Source organism: Eretmochelys imbricata, chromosome 15 (assembly GCF_965152235.1).
Source record: "Eretmochelys imbricata isolate rEreImb1 chromosome 15, rEreImb1.hap1, whole genome shotgun sequence".
Taxonomy (NCBI): domain Eukaryota; kingdom Metazoa; phylum Chordata; order Testudines; family Cheloniidae; genus Eretmochelys; species Eretmochelys imbricata.
The window spans coordinates 1461289-1476446 of NC_135586.1; the positions used below are offsets into that span (position 1 = coordinate 1461289).

General features: G+C 60.8%; 1 protein-coding gene across 1 annotated transcript in view; it reads right to left on the reverse strand.

Moving 5' to 3' along the window:
• CABP7 (calcium binding protein 7) overlaps nt 1–14220 on the reverse strand; it is a 102676-nt gene extending 88456 nt beyond the window's left edge. Inside the window, exon 1 of the mRNA XM_077835299.1 lies at nt 14115–14220. Coding sequence (XP_077691425.1) covers nt 14115–14220 — 106 coding nt within the window. The remainder of the gene's footprint in view (nt 1–14114) is intronic.
• Between the last annotated feature and the right edge of the window lie 938 nt (nt 14221–15158).

Sequence of the window (15158 nt, forward strand, 5' to 3'; positions counted from 1 at the left end):
TGCCTGGGGAGTGGGACACGGGGGAGCTCTCCTGGAGCTGTGGAGACTGGTTGCTCTCAGATGGGGGGGTCTGGAGAGTGGGGGCACTGCATTAGGGGTGAAAGGAATGAGGAACACAGTGCTGCTGTTGGCTCTCAGGGTGATCTGGAGGTAGTGTCCCTGCAGAGACAATGGAAAAGCAGTTGTACCTTTGTATGTTTATGGTGGGTGTATCAAGAATGGCTTCATTACAAGGGTTTGTGGAAATACGGCTCTGGTGTACCTGAACAGATTATGCACAGAGAAGGGACTTTGAATGGACAATAAGAGAGGGTTCCTTTTGTGGGGAAACTGAGGCAGAAAGACTTGTTGTTCTGCTACTGGAGTGTGTGCAAAGGGGGCCCCCTACTGGCAGCAAGATCTTTCCTGGGAGCAATGGAAATAACAGTGGGAGCCAATGGGAGTCATGGGGGGTGGGACTAAAAACCAGGTGGTGCCCCAAGTTGAGCACCCAAAACCAAGGGGTTGTTTTGGACATTGGATGAAAGAGGGCTGCTTTCCCAAGGCTTCATCCAGTCAGTGCGCTGTGCACTGCAGAGCTCCAAAGGTCAGGGTTTTTAAAGGTGCTCAAAGAGCTGCCTGGTCTCCGATAACTCAGGGCCCTGATGGCAGGGTGAGGATTAGGACTGGAGCCCACGCTGGCTCATGCCACAACCTAGCTCTGTCAGCAGCAGCCAGCGCTAGCCCCACCCTCTTGCTCTCCGCCTCTGGTCTGGGCTCCATCTACTTAGGCTCAGCTTTCACCCTTCCTCGGGCTGGATGGCACCTGACTTCCTAAGCACCCCCTTTGAGATCAGTGGGTCCCCTCATGGGGGGAGGGGCTCCATGGCGAGAGCAAGGGGACCCGAATCAGGGCCCTACATGGTGAGTTGCCAAGGGGCCGGTGCAGCACTGAGTCTAATGGTGTCCCCACTGAAATGCTAGTTATTAATAATGAATCACAAACTGTGCAGCTTGGGGCTGAAGGACCCGCTCTGGGGCGGCAGCTCCCATTAGCCTCTGTGGGTGCTAGCCATATGCCAGTGAGTGAATACAGCCCAGGGGCTACTGGCCCCTAGCCACACTGCCTTCGCCCGCTCTCTCCTTCGCGATTCCCAGGGCTGGGCTCCCCGCTGGTATCTGGGCTGGAAGGATGCCTGTCGGCAGGGCCAATACACAGCAAGGGCGGGAGAGAATGGTGGGTGGCTCTGTGCCCTCCCTCGGGGCTCTCACCGCTCTGCCCAGCTAGACAATGATTGTTGTGGGTGTCTGGGCAAATTCCCCTCCCAGGAGAGTGTGAACTGAAGTGAGTGGCAGGGCTGGGAGATGGGATGCCCAGGTCCCCCTTGTGTCTCTAGCTTTAAGAAGCTCAGCGTCTCTGGCTTGTAGCAGCCCTTGCTGGAATGTGTTTGCTTAGCTGTCATTTAATGGCCTCTGTTCTCCCTGGGGCTCCTGCAGAGCCCAGCACTGGAACTCAGGGAAACGTCCTTTGTTCAACTCAAGCCATTTGTGGTGCGTTTTAAAACCAAGATCCCCAGATCCAAGCATCTTCCAGCTGGGTGGGGGAGGGAGGATTCAGGGCCAGGTTGGCACAGTTAGTGCAGAGGAAAGATGCTGAGTTGGCTGCCCTGCAAGGGTGTGTGTGTGTGTGTCCCCCCTCCCTGCCTCTATGCCCTCAGCACGCTCCCCAGGCAGGGCATACTGACATGGGAGCAGCAGATACCCAACTGGGGTTCTGTCACTGGGAGAGGCAGAAGCAGAGGTGCCCCAGCTGGGAGCCCCCCATTTGCCTCCTCCCATCTGAAGAGAGCTTGGCTAGCCTCCCTGGGGAGATGGGAAGACCCAGTGGGCGTTAGTCCGGCCCCACTGGCTCTGGGTACAGCTGTTGATTCCTTTTCTAAGGGCCCAGGTGCCTCTGGAGAGTTACAGTTAAGCCCCCTGGTAAAACCTGGTACATATCATGTGGGTTTTTTCCTCCATAAAATCAACTTTTAGTCTGAAAATCCATCTGCCTGGATGCCGTACCAGGCCTCCAGACTGTGCTTGAAAGTCCCGCACTCTGGTCTCCCCCATCAGTCCAGTGCCTCCTGCTGGGCTAGCTTGGGGGAAGTGCCCCTGCACAGCTACCCCTGTGCGTGCACTCGCTGCTCTGGGCCTGCATGCCTTTCAGATCCTGTCTTTTGTGCCCCTCGCACTTCCCCAGCTGCATTCTGGCTCCACGCACTGATGCAACCCTGAACCCTCGACTCACAGTGCTAAAAGCTGAGTGTCCCACGTGAGCCAAAGCAAGAACCCTTTTAGCCAGCTGCAGCATCAGCCTTGTTAGCCACCTATGTGGCCCAGCCACTCAGAGAGCAACAAAGGCCCCTATTCTCCACTTGCGCGTTACAATGACATCCACCAAAGCAAGTAAGCTCCCCTCCTGGTTTGCTTCGCTGCTGAAATGATTCAGAGCTGGGCAGGGTTCCCCAGCTCTGCCCTGGAGGGGGCGCCTCTCAGGGCTTCTCTATAAGTGAGATGCTCTGGAAAGTTAATCCAAATTAACATTGGAAGTGAATTAAATTTAAAGCGAATTAAGGTTACCTTAATTTGGAAAGAGCGTCCACACAGGGGTTTAATGCGATCTAACTAATAATGCTGTTTAAATTCACACCTTTAGTTAATTCAGATTAATTTCCTAGAGTGTCCTGTGTAGACATGCTTGTAGTTGACAGAGGGAATTCAGGCTCCATAACCCATTTACCACCCAGCCCTCTGCTGAGACTGCCAGTTAGTTCTGGTGGTGGTGGTTTCTGAGACATGAATACCTGTCTGCTGGAAACTGGGCCGAACCCATCATTCACTGCCCCGGCACTGCTAAGCAGCTCTCGGATGGCTCTCCATCACTGCACCGTGGATTGATTAGAACGTGGCATTCAGGACACAGCTGTGAAATTGGGGCCAAGTTTTCCCAGGGCTCGTGTCAGGATCCAGGATGAGCAGGAAGTGGGAGACAGCTGCCTGCCCTTCTGTCTGGCCATCACCTTGCTCCTGTTTGCTTCCACTCACACCTCTTGCTGCAGGGGCTGCTACTGCTCATCAGACCCTGCTCTGAACAGATCCACCCTGTGTAAAAGGTGTGGTCCCTGCTGGGGCAAAATCCTGGCTCCATGGACGTCAATGGTAAATCTCCCATTGGCTTCACTGAGGTCAGGCTTTCACTGTGGGATGTTGCTGAGGAGGTGCTCAAAAGGCAGAGACTTAGGAGCAGGATGGGTGCAGGAGGTGGGGTGAAGGTGTCTTGCCAAAGACAGGGTGGTTGTCATGGTATAAAAAGGCAGGCAGGCCTCGGAGGGCTTAGCCATTCCATATGGATACATACCCCAAAGCTTGGCTGCCAATACAAACTGCAGGGCCCTAGGGCATCCCCTCCAAGCTCCTGACCAGGATTTGGGAACTGCCCAGAGACTCTTACACTGAGCCTCTTGCATACTGGGGTGGGGCTTTGGGCTTTCCGGCCTGGTCTCTAAACACAAAGTTGCATGGCTTTAACTAACCTGGTGCAAAGCCGCTGTGTGGACACTCTTAAATTGCACTTAACTGGGTTTATTTCTGCTTAGCTGGCAGCGGTGAGCGGGCAGGAGCTAAGCCAGCGTAACCAGGTCTGAACTGAGATCAGAGGCCAGGCCAGGGTTGGCACCAATTTAGCTAAATAGGTTTTAAAACTGATTTCAGTGCAACCAGGGCTAGTTGTGTGTGTGAACAAGACCTCAGTCAGCACTGGGTGGGTGTCCTTGCAGCGCAGACCCCGAGGACTGTGCCTTTCTCTGCTGTCCCACAGCCTTGCTTTAAGAAGCTCCCAGTAACCACAGATGTAGCCCGAACTTTCAGAAGTGGGACCTAACTTTAGGTTTGAAATGTTGGCTTTGACTCCTGTGTGCCTCAATTTCGCCCATCTGAAATATGGTGCTAATACTTCCCCCACCTCCCTGGGGGTTGTGAGGATTAATTACACTTGGCATCTTCAAGGTACTTACAGAAATCAGCTAATGATCTGAGCTTCATTAAAATGAATGATCCTTTCCTTTGTGCTGCTGGTGCGCCTGGCACTTAGACATAAGGGAAGGCACCGTCTCTGTCCCATTCGTCCTGTCACTGATTTGTATTGTGTGTCCTGGATCCTCTGCCTCCATGCCCGCTCCTAACTCATCCATATGCAACAGTTTGTGGATGCCAAGGAGCCGAGGCCTAATTGAATTGATCCTGCTGATGTATTTATATCAACAAATGGCTGCTACAAAACACAAAGTCAAACAGCGAGACCAGGCAGGCGGGCGTGTCCATGGATTACCTGCTTCTTCCCCATGTGCTATGGTGATGAGGGCTGTATAAGAACCAGACTAGAACAGAAATTCTCCTCTGTTACCCTCCAGGAGGGTTGGAAAACATCTGGCAAAGGGAAATCACCACAGTACGGATCTGTGTTCCCCTGCTAGGGGCTGGACACATCGTGTTCTAGGTGTCGGCTGCTGCTGCCAAATCACTGGGGCTGCTCCTTTAGATCTAGCAGTCGAGGCTCATGCTTTGAGATGGAGAGGTCCTAGATTCAGTTTCCTCAGATGACCCCTCCCTGGGGTCATTGTCAAAGTGCCCTGTGCTGGGATCTGGACCTGTAACTCTCAGGACAAGATTCCCTGGCCAGGGAGAGGGTCTAATCCAGGGGTGAGCAAACTTTTTGGCCCAAGGACCACATCTGGGAGTAGAAACTTATGGCGGGCCATGAATGCTCCCAAAACTGGGGTTGGGGTGTGGGAGGGGGTGAGGGCTCTGGTTGGGGCTGTGGGCACTGGGGTGGGGCCAGAAATGAGGAGTTCAGCGTGCGGGAGGGGGCTCCGGATTGGGGTGCAGGGGAGAAGAGGGTGCAGGGGTGTGGGCTCTGGGGTGGGGCTGGGGATCAGGAGTTTGGGGTGCAGGAGGGTGGTCTGGGCTGGGATTGAGGGGTTCAGAGGGAGGAAGAGGGATCAGGGTTGGGGCTTGGGGGTGGCTCCAGGGTGCAGGCTCCGGGCAGCGCTTACCTCAAGCGGCTCCCAGAAGCAGCAGCATGTCCCTTCTCTGGCTTCTACACTAGGTGCATCCTGGCAGTTCTGTATGCTGCCCGTCCACAGGCACCGCCTCTGCAGCTCCCATTGGCTGTGGTTCCCGGCCAATAGGAGCTGCAGGGACTGCACTTGGGCTGGGGACAGCATGCAGAGCAGAAGCCCCTGGCTGCCCCTAAGCGTAGGAGCTGAAGGGGGGGCCATGCTGCTGCTTCTGGGAGCTGTGTGGAGTGGCCCCTGACCCCGCTTCCTGGTTGGTGCGCTGGAGCAGGGCCAGCCCCAGATCCCACTCCCCAGTGGGAGCTCAAGGGCCAGATTAAAATGGCTGGCAGGCTGGATCTGGCCCATGAGCTGTAGTTTTCCCACCCTTGGAATCCCTGCTAACTCAGGATCCATGGGGTGAGTCTGGTTAAACACAAACATTGTCCTTCATAACATGGTTCTAAGGAGCTGATGTGTTGTGCCAAGGGACCCCTCAGTGGATGGAATGTCCTGATTCCATGAAAACACTGCCCTGAGCAGCCCATTGTCTTCTGTGCTGGCTCTTTCCATCCCAGCAGAGCTCTAGGATGTCCTGCTACCACTGAGCTAAGGATTGAGTACCCCCAAAGAAAGGGGCATCCCACCCAAACATTGATAGATTGCCTGGACATGCTCTCACCTATGTGGCAGAGGAACACCAGGGAATTGGCAATGTTCCCCCCTCCTCCAGCTCAGGGCACCCCAGCAGCCACCACCAAGCTGTTGTCTGATAAACGCCTACACCTTCCAATACCCTGGCATTTGGTTCGCTTAGGAACATAGGCAGGTCTACCGAGTCCTGTTTTCTCTCATCAGTGGCCAGTACCATGCGTTTCAGCAGAAGGTGTAAGAACCCAGTAGTAGCAGGTATGAGATAATCTGACCCCATATTAGATTTGACCTGGTCTGTAATAGTGACAGACCAGCTTAAGCCCTGAAGCACCAGGTTTTATCTTTCTTCCACAATTGTTATTAAAAGTTAGGATAACTGCATATTTTCAATGTCCATATACATGCCTAATCCCTTTTTGACTCGTGCTATAAATTCTTGTGGCAGCTTCCAGTGGCAGTGAGTTCCACAGTCTGATTGTGCACTGTGTGAAAATTGCTTGGTTTTGTGCCCCCTACATCTCATTGTTTGTCCCCTTTTTCTTGTGTTAGGAAAGAGAACAGAAGTGCTGAATCTCCCTTCTCTAGCCCAGTCACTATTACATAGACTCTGGTCCCCTCTTATTCCTCTCCTGTCTAAAGGAAATGATTTCAGTTTTACAATCTCTTCTAAGATAAATACCCTGATCTGGGGCCCTATTAGGAGGAAGAATTTAACCAGTGCCCTGGTTTGAGATGGCTGTGGTGGCTCCTTTCATTGCTGATTTAAGAGGGAAAGGTGATCTGATGGGCAGCGCTATCTAGTAGGCTGAGCGCTGGGGGACAGGGGGAGCTATTTGCCCAAAACACCAGGGTTCCATTCCTAGTTCTGTCAATGGCCTGCTAGGTGACCTTGGGCAAGTCACTTCACATCCCGTGCCTCAGTTTCCCAATCTGTAACACCGGGATAACGACACTTACTGCCCTCACGGGGGAGGCTTGGTTTATGATCCCACCAGGCTTTGGAAATGATGGATTACATTTGAGGAAACCAACCAGGGGCTTTAGCACACAACCCTCATGACAAGGATCAGGAGTACCTGGGTGGCTAGTCAGAAAGCTTACCCGTAAAAGCGCGTGGGGGGGTGAGGCAGGGCAGCATGGAGTAGTCATGGGATTCAGCCATAAAGAAAGATCAGGGGACAGCAAAGGAAGGGCTCTGAGGTAGGTGATTTTGGATCTGACCAGCCACACTGCTGCCTGGATGGGCTGGTCTGAAAGCTTTCTGCCCAGCGCAGGGCTCCAGAGTGTCAGAGGTGGGGAAGGGAGGCTGTACTGAAAAGGGGGCAGAGCAGGGAATGGGGGACATAGTTCATACCCAAAGGGAGAGGGTCAAGGCAGGGACCGGGGGTGTACTGCATGCATGAGGGGCGGGGGCGTGGGACCAGGGAGTGAGGCTCTATTACATATGGGAGGGCTTTGACAGGGCAGCTGGTGTGAGACAGGAGGGGGCTTGGAGCAGAGTGTGGGGCCAAGAAGAACAGGGGCCTGGGAGGGGGCTGAGGGAGGGGCTGGCTGGAAGGGCCCACTGCATGCAGGAGCATACTGAGAGGTGCAGGGAGCTGCTCTGAAGCAATGGTTCAGCCTCACCTTGGCTGCTACGTTCAGCCTGGCCCCTCCACTCCAGAAGGATGAACAGAGAAGATGCTGCAGTGGAAATGGTCAGCTGTCTGGGACAGTGGTGAGCCGGGGTGAGGGGGATATGTCTGAGGAGACAAGGCTGGTTAGGCAGGAAAGGCAGAGAGGAGGAGGAGACAGGACAGTGGGCCCGATAATGAGTAATGGCGGAGACACGTCTGGCTGAGAGCACCTGGCCACCCCATTCCCTGGGGACAGAGAAAAGGAAATGTATGTGTGACTGACCTGGGGAACTCCCTGGGGTTGGGAGACGGCCTCAGAGTGGGAGACGGCCCCAGGGTTAGGCATTAATCTATGCAGAGACACTGTGAATACTGATGGGTAGGGCTGGGTTAACTCCTCAGTATTACAGTGGCAGCTAGAGACATCAGCCATGATGCAGGCCCCATTGTGCTGGGCACTGTGCAGTTAGATCCAGTCCTTGGCCTGGAGAAGTTACAGTCCAAATCGGGGTGGCCAACCGGAGCCTGAGAAGGAGCCAGAATTGACCAATGTACATTGCCAAAGAGCCCCAGTAATACGTCAGCAGCCCCCCATGAGCTCACCCACCCCGCTCCCAGCGCCTCCCACCCACCGGCAGCCCGGATGCAGCACCTGCCCCTCCCTCCCCGCACCTCCCGATCAGCTGTTTTGTGGTGTGCAGGAGAATCAGGGGGCAGGGAGGAGCGAGGGCCTGGCAGGCTCAGGGGAGGGGGCAGGAAGGGGTGGAGTGGGGGCAGGGCCTGTGGCAGAGCCAGGGGCTGAGCAGTGAGCACCCCCCGGCACACTGGAAAGCTGGCGCTTGTAGCTCCAGCCCCGGAGTAGGTGCCTAGACAAGGAGCCGCATAGTAACTTCTGAAGAGCCGCATGTGGCTCGGGAGCCACTGGTTGGCCACCCCTGGTCTAAATACACAAGAGACAGGGAGCATCGCAAGAGGCAAGGAGGCTAAGAGACTTATCCAAGGTCATACAGGGAGTCAGTGGCAGAGATGAGAATTGACTCCACATCTCCTGAGTCTCAGCCGGGAGCCTTAACTATGGGATCATCCTTCCTCACAGTCTAATTCCGAGACCCTGCACCAAACTCTTCCTCAGGGAAGCCCCCTGGTTTCAGCAGGCTTCTAGCAGGGAGGCATTTGGGTATTCCTGGGTTGTATTCCTGGGTTGTTGGGCTCCTGCTCCCTTTAAAGAGGGAGACTGGGAACGAAAAGGGCAGAGATGGAGGGGGAGAAAGAAAGGCGGGTGAGCAGGAAGCAAGAACCAGACAGTGTGAGTGCAGGAGCAGCAGCCCGGCTGTCATACCCGGGCGCCCACCCATCTCGACTCTGCTACCTCTGCCCGAGAGCGCAGGCTCCCTTCAGAGTGAAACACGGTTTCTACAAAACCCGAATCACCAGGTTAAAGTGACACCGAAAGACCCAGGCCTCCCAAGAACCAGGGAAGCCCCCGACTTCCTGCAAAGATCACGAGCCCCAAACTAATCGAGCATCATTCCCCATCTACCACTGTGCAGCAGGTGGGGCCGGCCGGGAGCGCAGCGAAGAGTGCACGGCAGCCCCACGTCATCCAGCGAGATGGGCTCTGGGGCTTCGCGTCGGGCAGCGAACAACCCTGGAGACTTCACACCAAAGGGACGGAGCCATCAGCTGGTTGGACTGCATGGACCATGGGTCTGGTCCAGTACAGCCGAGAGAGGGGACACAGCTCTAGAGGGTCCAATGATCTGTGCCATGCAGTTCCTATGTTCCTCAACACCCATGATTCAGGGAGGGAATGGGCAAGTTGTAGCATATCCACAAAAGAGCAGGGGGAGACTTTAGAAGGTGGAGGGGAGGACCATATTCATGAGGAAAAGGGAGAGGGGCTTTGAATTTCCTGGCACTCCAGGCCCTGGTGTGCCTATGGTGATCCAGATGCTCAGGAATCCTCCTATGCCAAACGTGCCAGCAGCCTGGCAGGGACAGAGCAGGGAGCGAGCTTCGTTGGTGTCATCTGCCCCATTGCTTCCTGAGTGACATCAAAGAGCCCGGAGGAATCTTGCTCTCGGCTGCGATGTTTTCTCCTTTCGGGTCTGCCTATGCTGCAATCAGGCCGGCACGGGCAGGCCTGCCCGAGTGAGCAGGGTAGCCATGGTGGCTCAGGAGGCAGCATGGGTGAGGTGCCCAAATATGTACCTAGGCTCGCAGGCGGGATTGTATGGGGCAGCGGCCTGTGCCATGCTGGCTAAACTGCTGCTTTTTAGGGAGCTAGCTGGGGTGCGGCAGTCACTCGGCAGCCAGTGTGGCCACCCTCCGTGCAGCCTGCGGACCTGGCCAGGGCACGGCAATCCCGTTCTGTGCCAACGTTGCTGGTTTCGAGACTTGTGCCCGTTCCACATGGGGATGAAACCAAAACCTGCCCAAGGGTTTCGCGCAGCGGATTTGTGTTGAAAGGTCTTTTCTGCACTTGAAAAGCACTGGCTGTCCGTTCTGCCTGCTCTCTTCCTCTCTCTGGGCCGCAGAAAGCTTCCCGTCCAAATCTGTCCTGAGACCAGGTCTTCTGGGGAAGGCAGTGGCGAGACGCCTTATGTCAAGGACCAGCCCTGGGATTTAGCGCCGGGGAGGTGCTTTGGGGCTGGGGTGGGGGGCCTCTCTCCAGCCACAGGACAGAGACAATGGCAGGGCCAACTTCTCTGCCCCCAGCCTCACACCTGTGCCTCAAGCCTACCCTGCCCACTTCTCGGGCACCTCAGTCTCTGTGATCCTGTCGGTCCTTGGCCTCTCTGCTCAGTCTGGCTGCAAGGAGCTGGGGACACGCCTGTTCACCAGGCGTCGGACTGAGATTCCCCGCAACTCACTGCACGGAGGACAGCCCAAGGGGACGTTGCAATGCCAGCTGTGTGGGCACAGCAGGGACTAAGCACCTCGGGCTGCCAGGCCTTTCTGGGCAGGCTGGGTTCAAGCAGCAGGGAGGAGAGGCAGAGGGGAGGGTGGTTTGCCTCCTGCTGCCAGATTGCCTGCAGACCACCCCCTGGCAGAGGCGGTGAAGGGGATGCCGGTGGGGGTGAAGGAGGGAGAAAGCTGTACGGGGCCCCTAGGCTCGCGGCTGGCTCCCTCCTGTGTCCGCTCTGGAAAGCGGAAGAAGAGATTCCCTGCTGGGGTTAACGGGGGAGAGCGACGGAAGCGGCCCCTGCGACTCGGCTGTTCTCAGGACAGGCCAGCAGGAGTCGTTCCCTTCAGAGCCCGACCCGCTGCGACCGGGAGTGGCAGCCACGCTGCATTGCGAGGGGACCGCGAGAGGCGCCCAGGCCGCGCAGCCCCGGCCTAGTGTGACCAGTTAAAGAAAAGCAAACCCGCTCACATCGTATCCTGCCCCAGGAGGCCCCCGGGGCTGGCTGCGCCACACGGCGGAGAAGGAACAGCCCCGCCGCCCCGCTTGCGATCATCACAACAGCTGGTTAGTGTGCTCGTGTGACACAACGGTACACACAGGCAGCTCCCTGGCTTGTGATGTTCTAGAAAAGCAACACAAGCACCACTCACGTCTTATTCTGGTCAAAATACGTGGGGATGTAAAAGCCCTAACTGCTCGTGACCCCGTCGTGGCCCTGCTCCACGGAACAAGCCCCCTGCTCGCGGGGATAGGAAAGTGAAAGTTGCTTCTGGCGCAGTGGGGTTCCCTTTTGTTTAAAAGTAACGATCGCCCATGTCATAAGATTGTGACACAATGTGCTAAGGCCGCGCCAACCTCCCATGCTGTGCGATTGTGATACGCTGTGCTAGGCCTGCAACAATGGCTAATGCCCCGTGAGTGTGACCCACGGCACGCTGGGACGGCGAGGCTCGGCCGGGCCCTGTGAGTGTGACCCACGCCTCACTGGGACGGCGAGGGTCGGCCAGGCCCCGTGAGTGTGACCCACGCCTCGCTGGGATGGCGAGGGCCAGCCGGGCCCCGTGAGGGTGACCCATGCCGCGCTGGGACGGCGAGGGACAGCCGGGCCCCGTGAGTGTGACCCACACTGCGCTGGGATGGCGAGGCTCGGCCGGGCCCCATGAGTGTGACCCACGGTGCGCTGGGGCCTCAAGGGTCAGCCAGGCCCCGTGAGTGTGACCCACGCCAGGCTGGGACCTCAAGGGTCGGCCGGGCCCCGTGAGTGTGACCCACGCCCCGCTGGGACGGCGAGGCTCGGCCGGGCCCCGTGAGGGTGACCCACGGCGCGCTGGGATGGCGAGGCTCGGCCGGGTCCCGTGAGGGTGACCCACGCCAGGCTGGGACGGCGAGGGTCGGCCGGGCCCCGTGAGTGTGACCCATGCCTTGCTGGGATGGCGAGGCTCGGCCGGGCCCCGTGAGGGTGACCCACGCCTCGCTGGGATGGCGAGGGTCAGCCGGGCCCCGTGAGTGTGACCCACGCCCCGCTGGGATGGCGAGGGTCGGCCGGGCCCCGTGAGTGTGACCCATGCCTCGCTGGGATGGCGAGGCTCGGCCGGGCCCCGTGAGGGTGACCCACGCCAGGCTGGGACGGCGAGGGTCGGCCGGGCCCCATGAGTGTGACCCACGCCAGGCTGGGATGGCGAGGCTCGGCCGGGCCCCGTGAGTGTGACCCACGCCTCGCTGGGATGGCGAGGGTCGGCCGGGCCCTGTGAGTGTGACCCACGCCGCGCTGGGACCTCAAGGCTCGGCCGGGCCCCGTGAGTGTGACCCACGCCAGGCTGGGATGGCGAGGGTCGGCCGGGCCCTGTGAGTGTGACCCACGCCGCGCTGGGACCTCAAGGCTCGGCCGGGCCCCGTGAGTGTGACCCACACCTCGCTGGGATGGCGAGGGTCGGCCGGGCCCCGTGAGTGTGACCCACGCCAGGCTGGGACGGCGAGGCTCAGCCGGGCTCCGTGAGTGTGACCCACGCCAGGCTGGGACGGCGAGGGTTAGCCGGGCCCCGTGAGTGTGACCCATGCCAGGCTGGGACGGCGAGGCTCGGCCGGGCCCCGTGAGTGTGACCCACGCCGCACTGGGATGGCTAGGGTCGGCTGGGCCCCGTGAGCGTGACCCACGCCAGGCTGGGACGGCGAGGGTCAGCCGGGCCCCGTGAGTGTGACCCACGCCAGGCTGGGACGGCGAGGCTTGGCCGGGCCCCGTGTGTGTGACCCATGCCAGGCTGGGACGGCGAGGCTCGGCCGGGCCCCGTGAGGGTGACCCACGCCGCACTGGGATGGCTAGGGTCGGCCGGGCCCCGTGAGCGTGACCCACGCCAGGCTGGGACGGCGAGGGTCGGCCGGGCCCCGTGAGTGTGACCCACGCCAGGCTGGGACGGCGAGGGTCGGCCGGGCCCCGTGAGTGTGACCCACGCCAGGCTGGGACGGCGAGGGTCGGCCGGGCCCCGTGAGTGTGACCCACGCCAGGCTGGGACGGCGAGGCTCGGCCGGGCCCCGTGAGTGTGACCCACGCCAGGCTGGGACGGCGAGGCTCGGCCGGGCCCCGTGAGTGTGACCCACGCCAGGCTGGGACGGCAAGGGTCAGCCGGGCCCTGTGAGTGTGACCCACGCCGCGCTGGGACGGCGAGAGTCGGCCGGGCCCCGTGAGTGTGACCCACGCCAGGCTGGGACGGCGAGGCTCGGCCGGGCCCCGTGAGGGTGACCCACGCCAGGCTGGGACGGCAAGGGTCAGCCGGGCCCTGTGAGTGTGACCCACGCCACGCTGGGACGGCGAGAGTCGGCCGGGCCCCGTGAGTGTGACCCACGCCAGGCTGGGACGGCGAGGCTCGGCCGGGCCCCGTGAGGGTGACCCACGCCAGGCTGGGACGGCGAAGCTCGGCCGGGCCCGTCAGGGTGCCTTCGTGGCCGCGGATCAATCGCTTGTTGCATGCGGCACCCCCGCACCGAGGGCCCGGCTCCCCGCCCTTCCCGGTTTGCGCCCCTGCCTTGACGGCGCGGGCCCCGCACCCCGCCCTGTCCGGCTGCCCGGCGCCTGCGAGCCTGGCGGGCCTGCTTGGCAGGCGTGAGCCCTGCACGGATCGCCCGGGGCCGACGCGAGCGGAATGCCAATGGCGGTGGCTGGCTGCCGGCGCCCGGGGCTGCAGGGCTTCCCTGCCCGCCGCGGCTCATCCCGCTGCCGCACCGGCACAGGGACGGCGGCTGGGGAAGGTTCAAGTCGGAGCCGCAGAGCAGCCCTGGGGCGGGGGGTGATTCCCCGGCCCCAAGCAGGGCCCTGCCCTGACAGGAAAGTCCCCCCCACCCGGGCTGGGAAGTCCCCTCTGCTCTAGCGCTTGGCCCCCGCCCGTTGCTCCCCTTTCCTCCGCACCGGAGCTGTTCCCCCCGCCCCCCAGCCTGCCCTGCTCCCCACCGCTCTCCAGCGCTCTTGGCACGCTTGTCTGCCCCCCCCCCCCCCGCCCCCCAGCTCCTGCTCCGCCGCCGGCACGTCCCTCCCTCCCCCGCCCGCTGGGCAGCTCGCTTGGCTCGCCCCACGGCCCATCCACGCCGGCCCCGAGTGGAATCCCGCCCCCCGGTAGCCATCAATGCCCCGGAGCCCCGGCCGCGCTCCGCAGGGCTGGCTCTGGCGATCGCAGCGGGCACGTCCCTGCCCCCGCCACTGACCGCTGCCAAACTCCGGCCGCGACCCGCTCCCAGGAAACAGGTGCCCCCCCCCCCCCGAGGGGCTGCCGGGCGAAGTGACCCCGCAAAGGGAGGGAGCCCCGAGATGCAGCCCCCCCGCGAGCCCTCTGCAGCCCCCCTACCAGGCAGCCCCGCCGCCCGGCGGTCACTCACCCTCCAGCTCGTCCTCGGGGATCTCGACGGGGTGCTGCTCCAGGATGTTGGGGACGGTGTAGATGCCCCGGTACATGAGCGCCGCGGTCACCGGGTGGAACGGCATGGTGGGAGCGGCCCGGAGCCCCCGCTGGAGCCCCCGCTCTCATCCGAGGCGCCCTGGCGGGGCCGGAGCGCGGGGCCGGAGAGAGGGCTCCCCCCTGCCCCGCGAGTCCTCCTGCCCCCGGGGAGCGAGAGCGGCGCCGCTCCGGCACAGGCTGGGGCAGGCGGGCGGGCGGCTCGGGCTGGCGGCGGGGGAGGTGACAGCCTCGCTGGCCTCCCTGCGCCCCTCCACACGCACGTCTCGGGTCCCCCAGCAAAACCCCAGGGGCAAAAGGGTCCCGCCGGCGGCTCGGTCCAGTCAAACCCAGCTCCCCATCCCGGCAGCCCCGGCCTCGGCTGCTCCGCGCGGCTCAGGCAGGCGGCAGGGCACGGCTGGGCATCCTCCCTAGTGTTTCACCCGGGGAGTCTCAGAAGCAGGGACCCCACCTAGCCACTGCCCAGAGGCCTCTGGGGGCCTGGCATGGCTTCGGGCCAGGTGCCGCGGGGGCAGCATGGGCTGCCCCCACCCCCGTGCGCTAAGTTCCCCAGCCGGAGTTCAGCACCAGACTAGCTCTGGCCACCTCCCGCTCCGCTCTGTGCGGTGCCTGCCTCTGGCTGGCTCACGGCGGCACATGCTCCCCCCACCGCCAGGCAAGTGAACATCTGAGCGGCCACCGCGGAACCAAGCACTGAAACCGCCTGCAGGGAGCGGGAGGAGGGCCAGGGACATCGGCCTCTCTCACACCGGGCTCAGGCTGACCCCACCCCTGGAGAGGAGCTGCCCCAGCCTGCTCCCATCACTGGCTAGTGCTCCCTGGCCTTGGCTTCCTAGACTCCGTGCTCAGCGCAGTTCCCACAAGGCCTAGGTGCCCCCTTGTCCGGGGGCAGAAACCAGGCTGCCTGCCTCTGTCTTCATCCCTTTGCCCGTCTCTGCAGCTGGAGCAGAAAGGGGGTTTCTTGTGC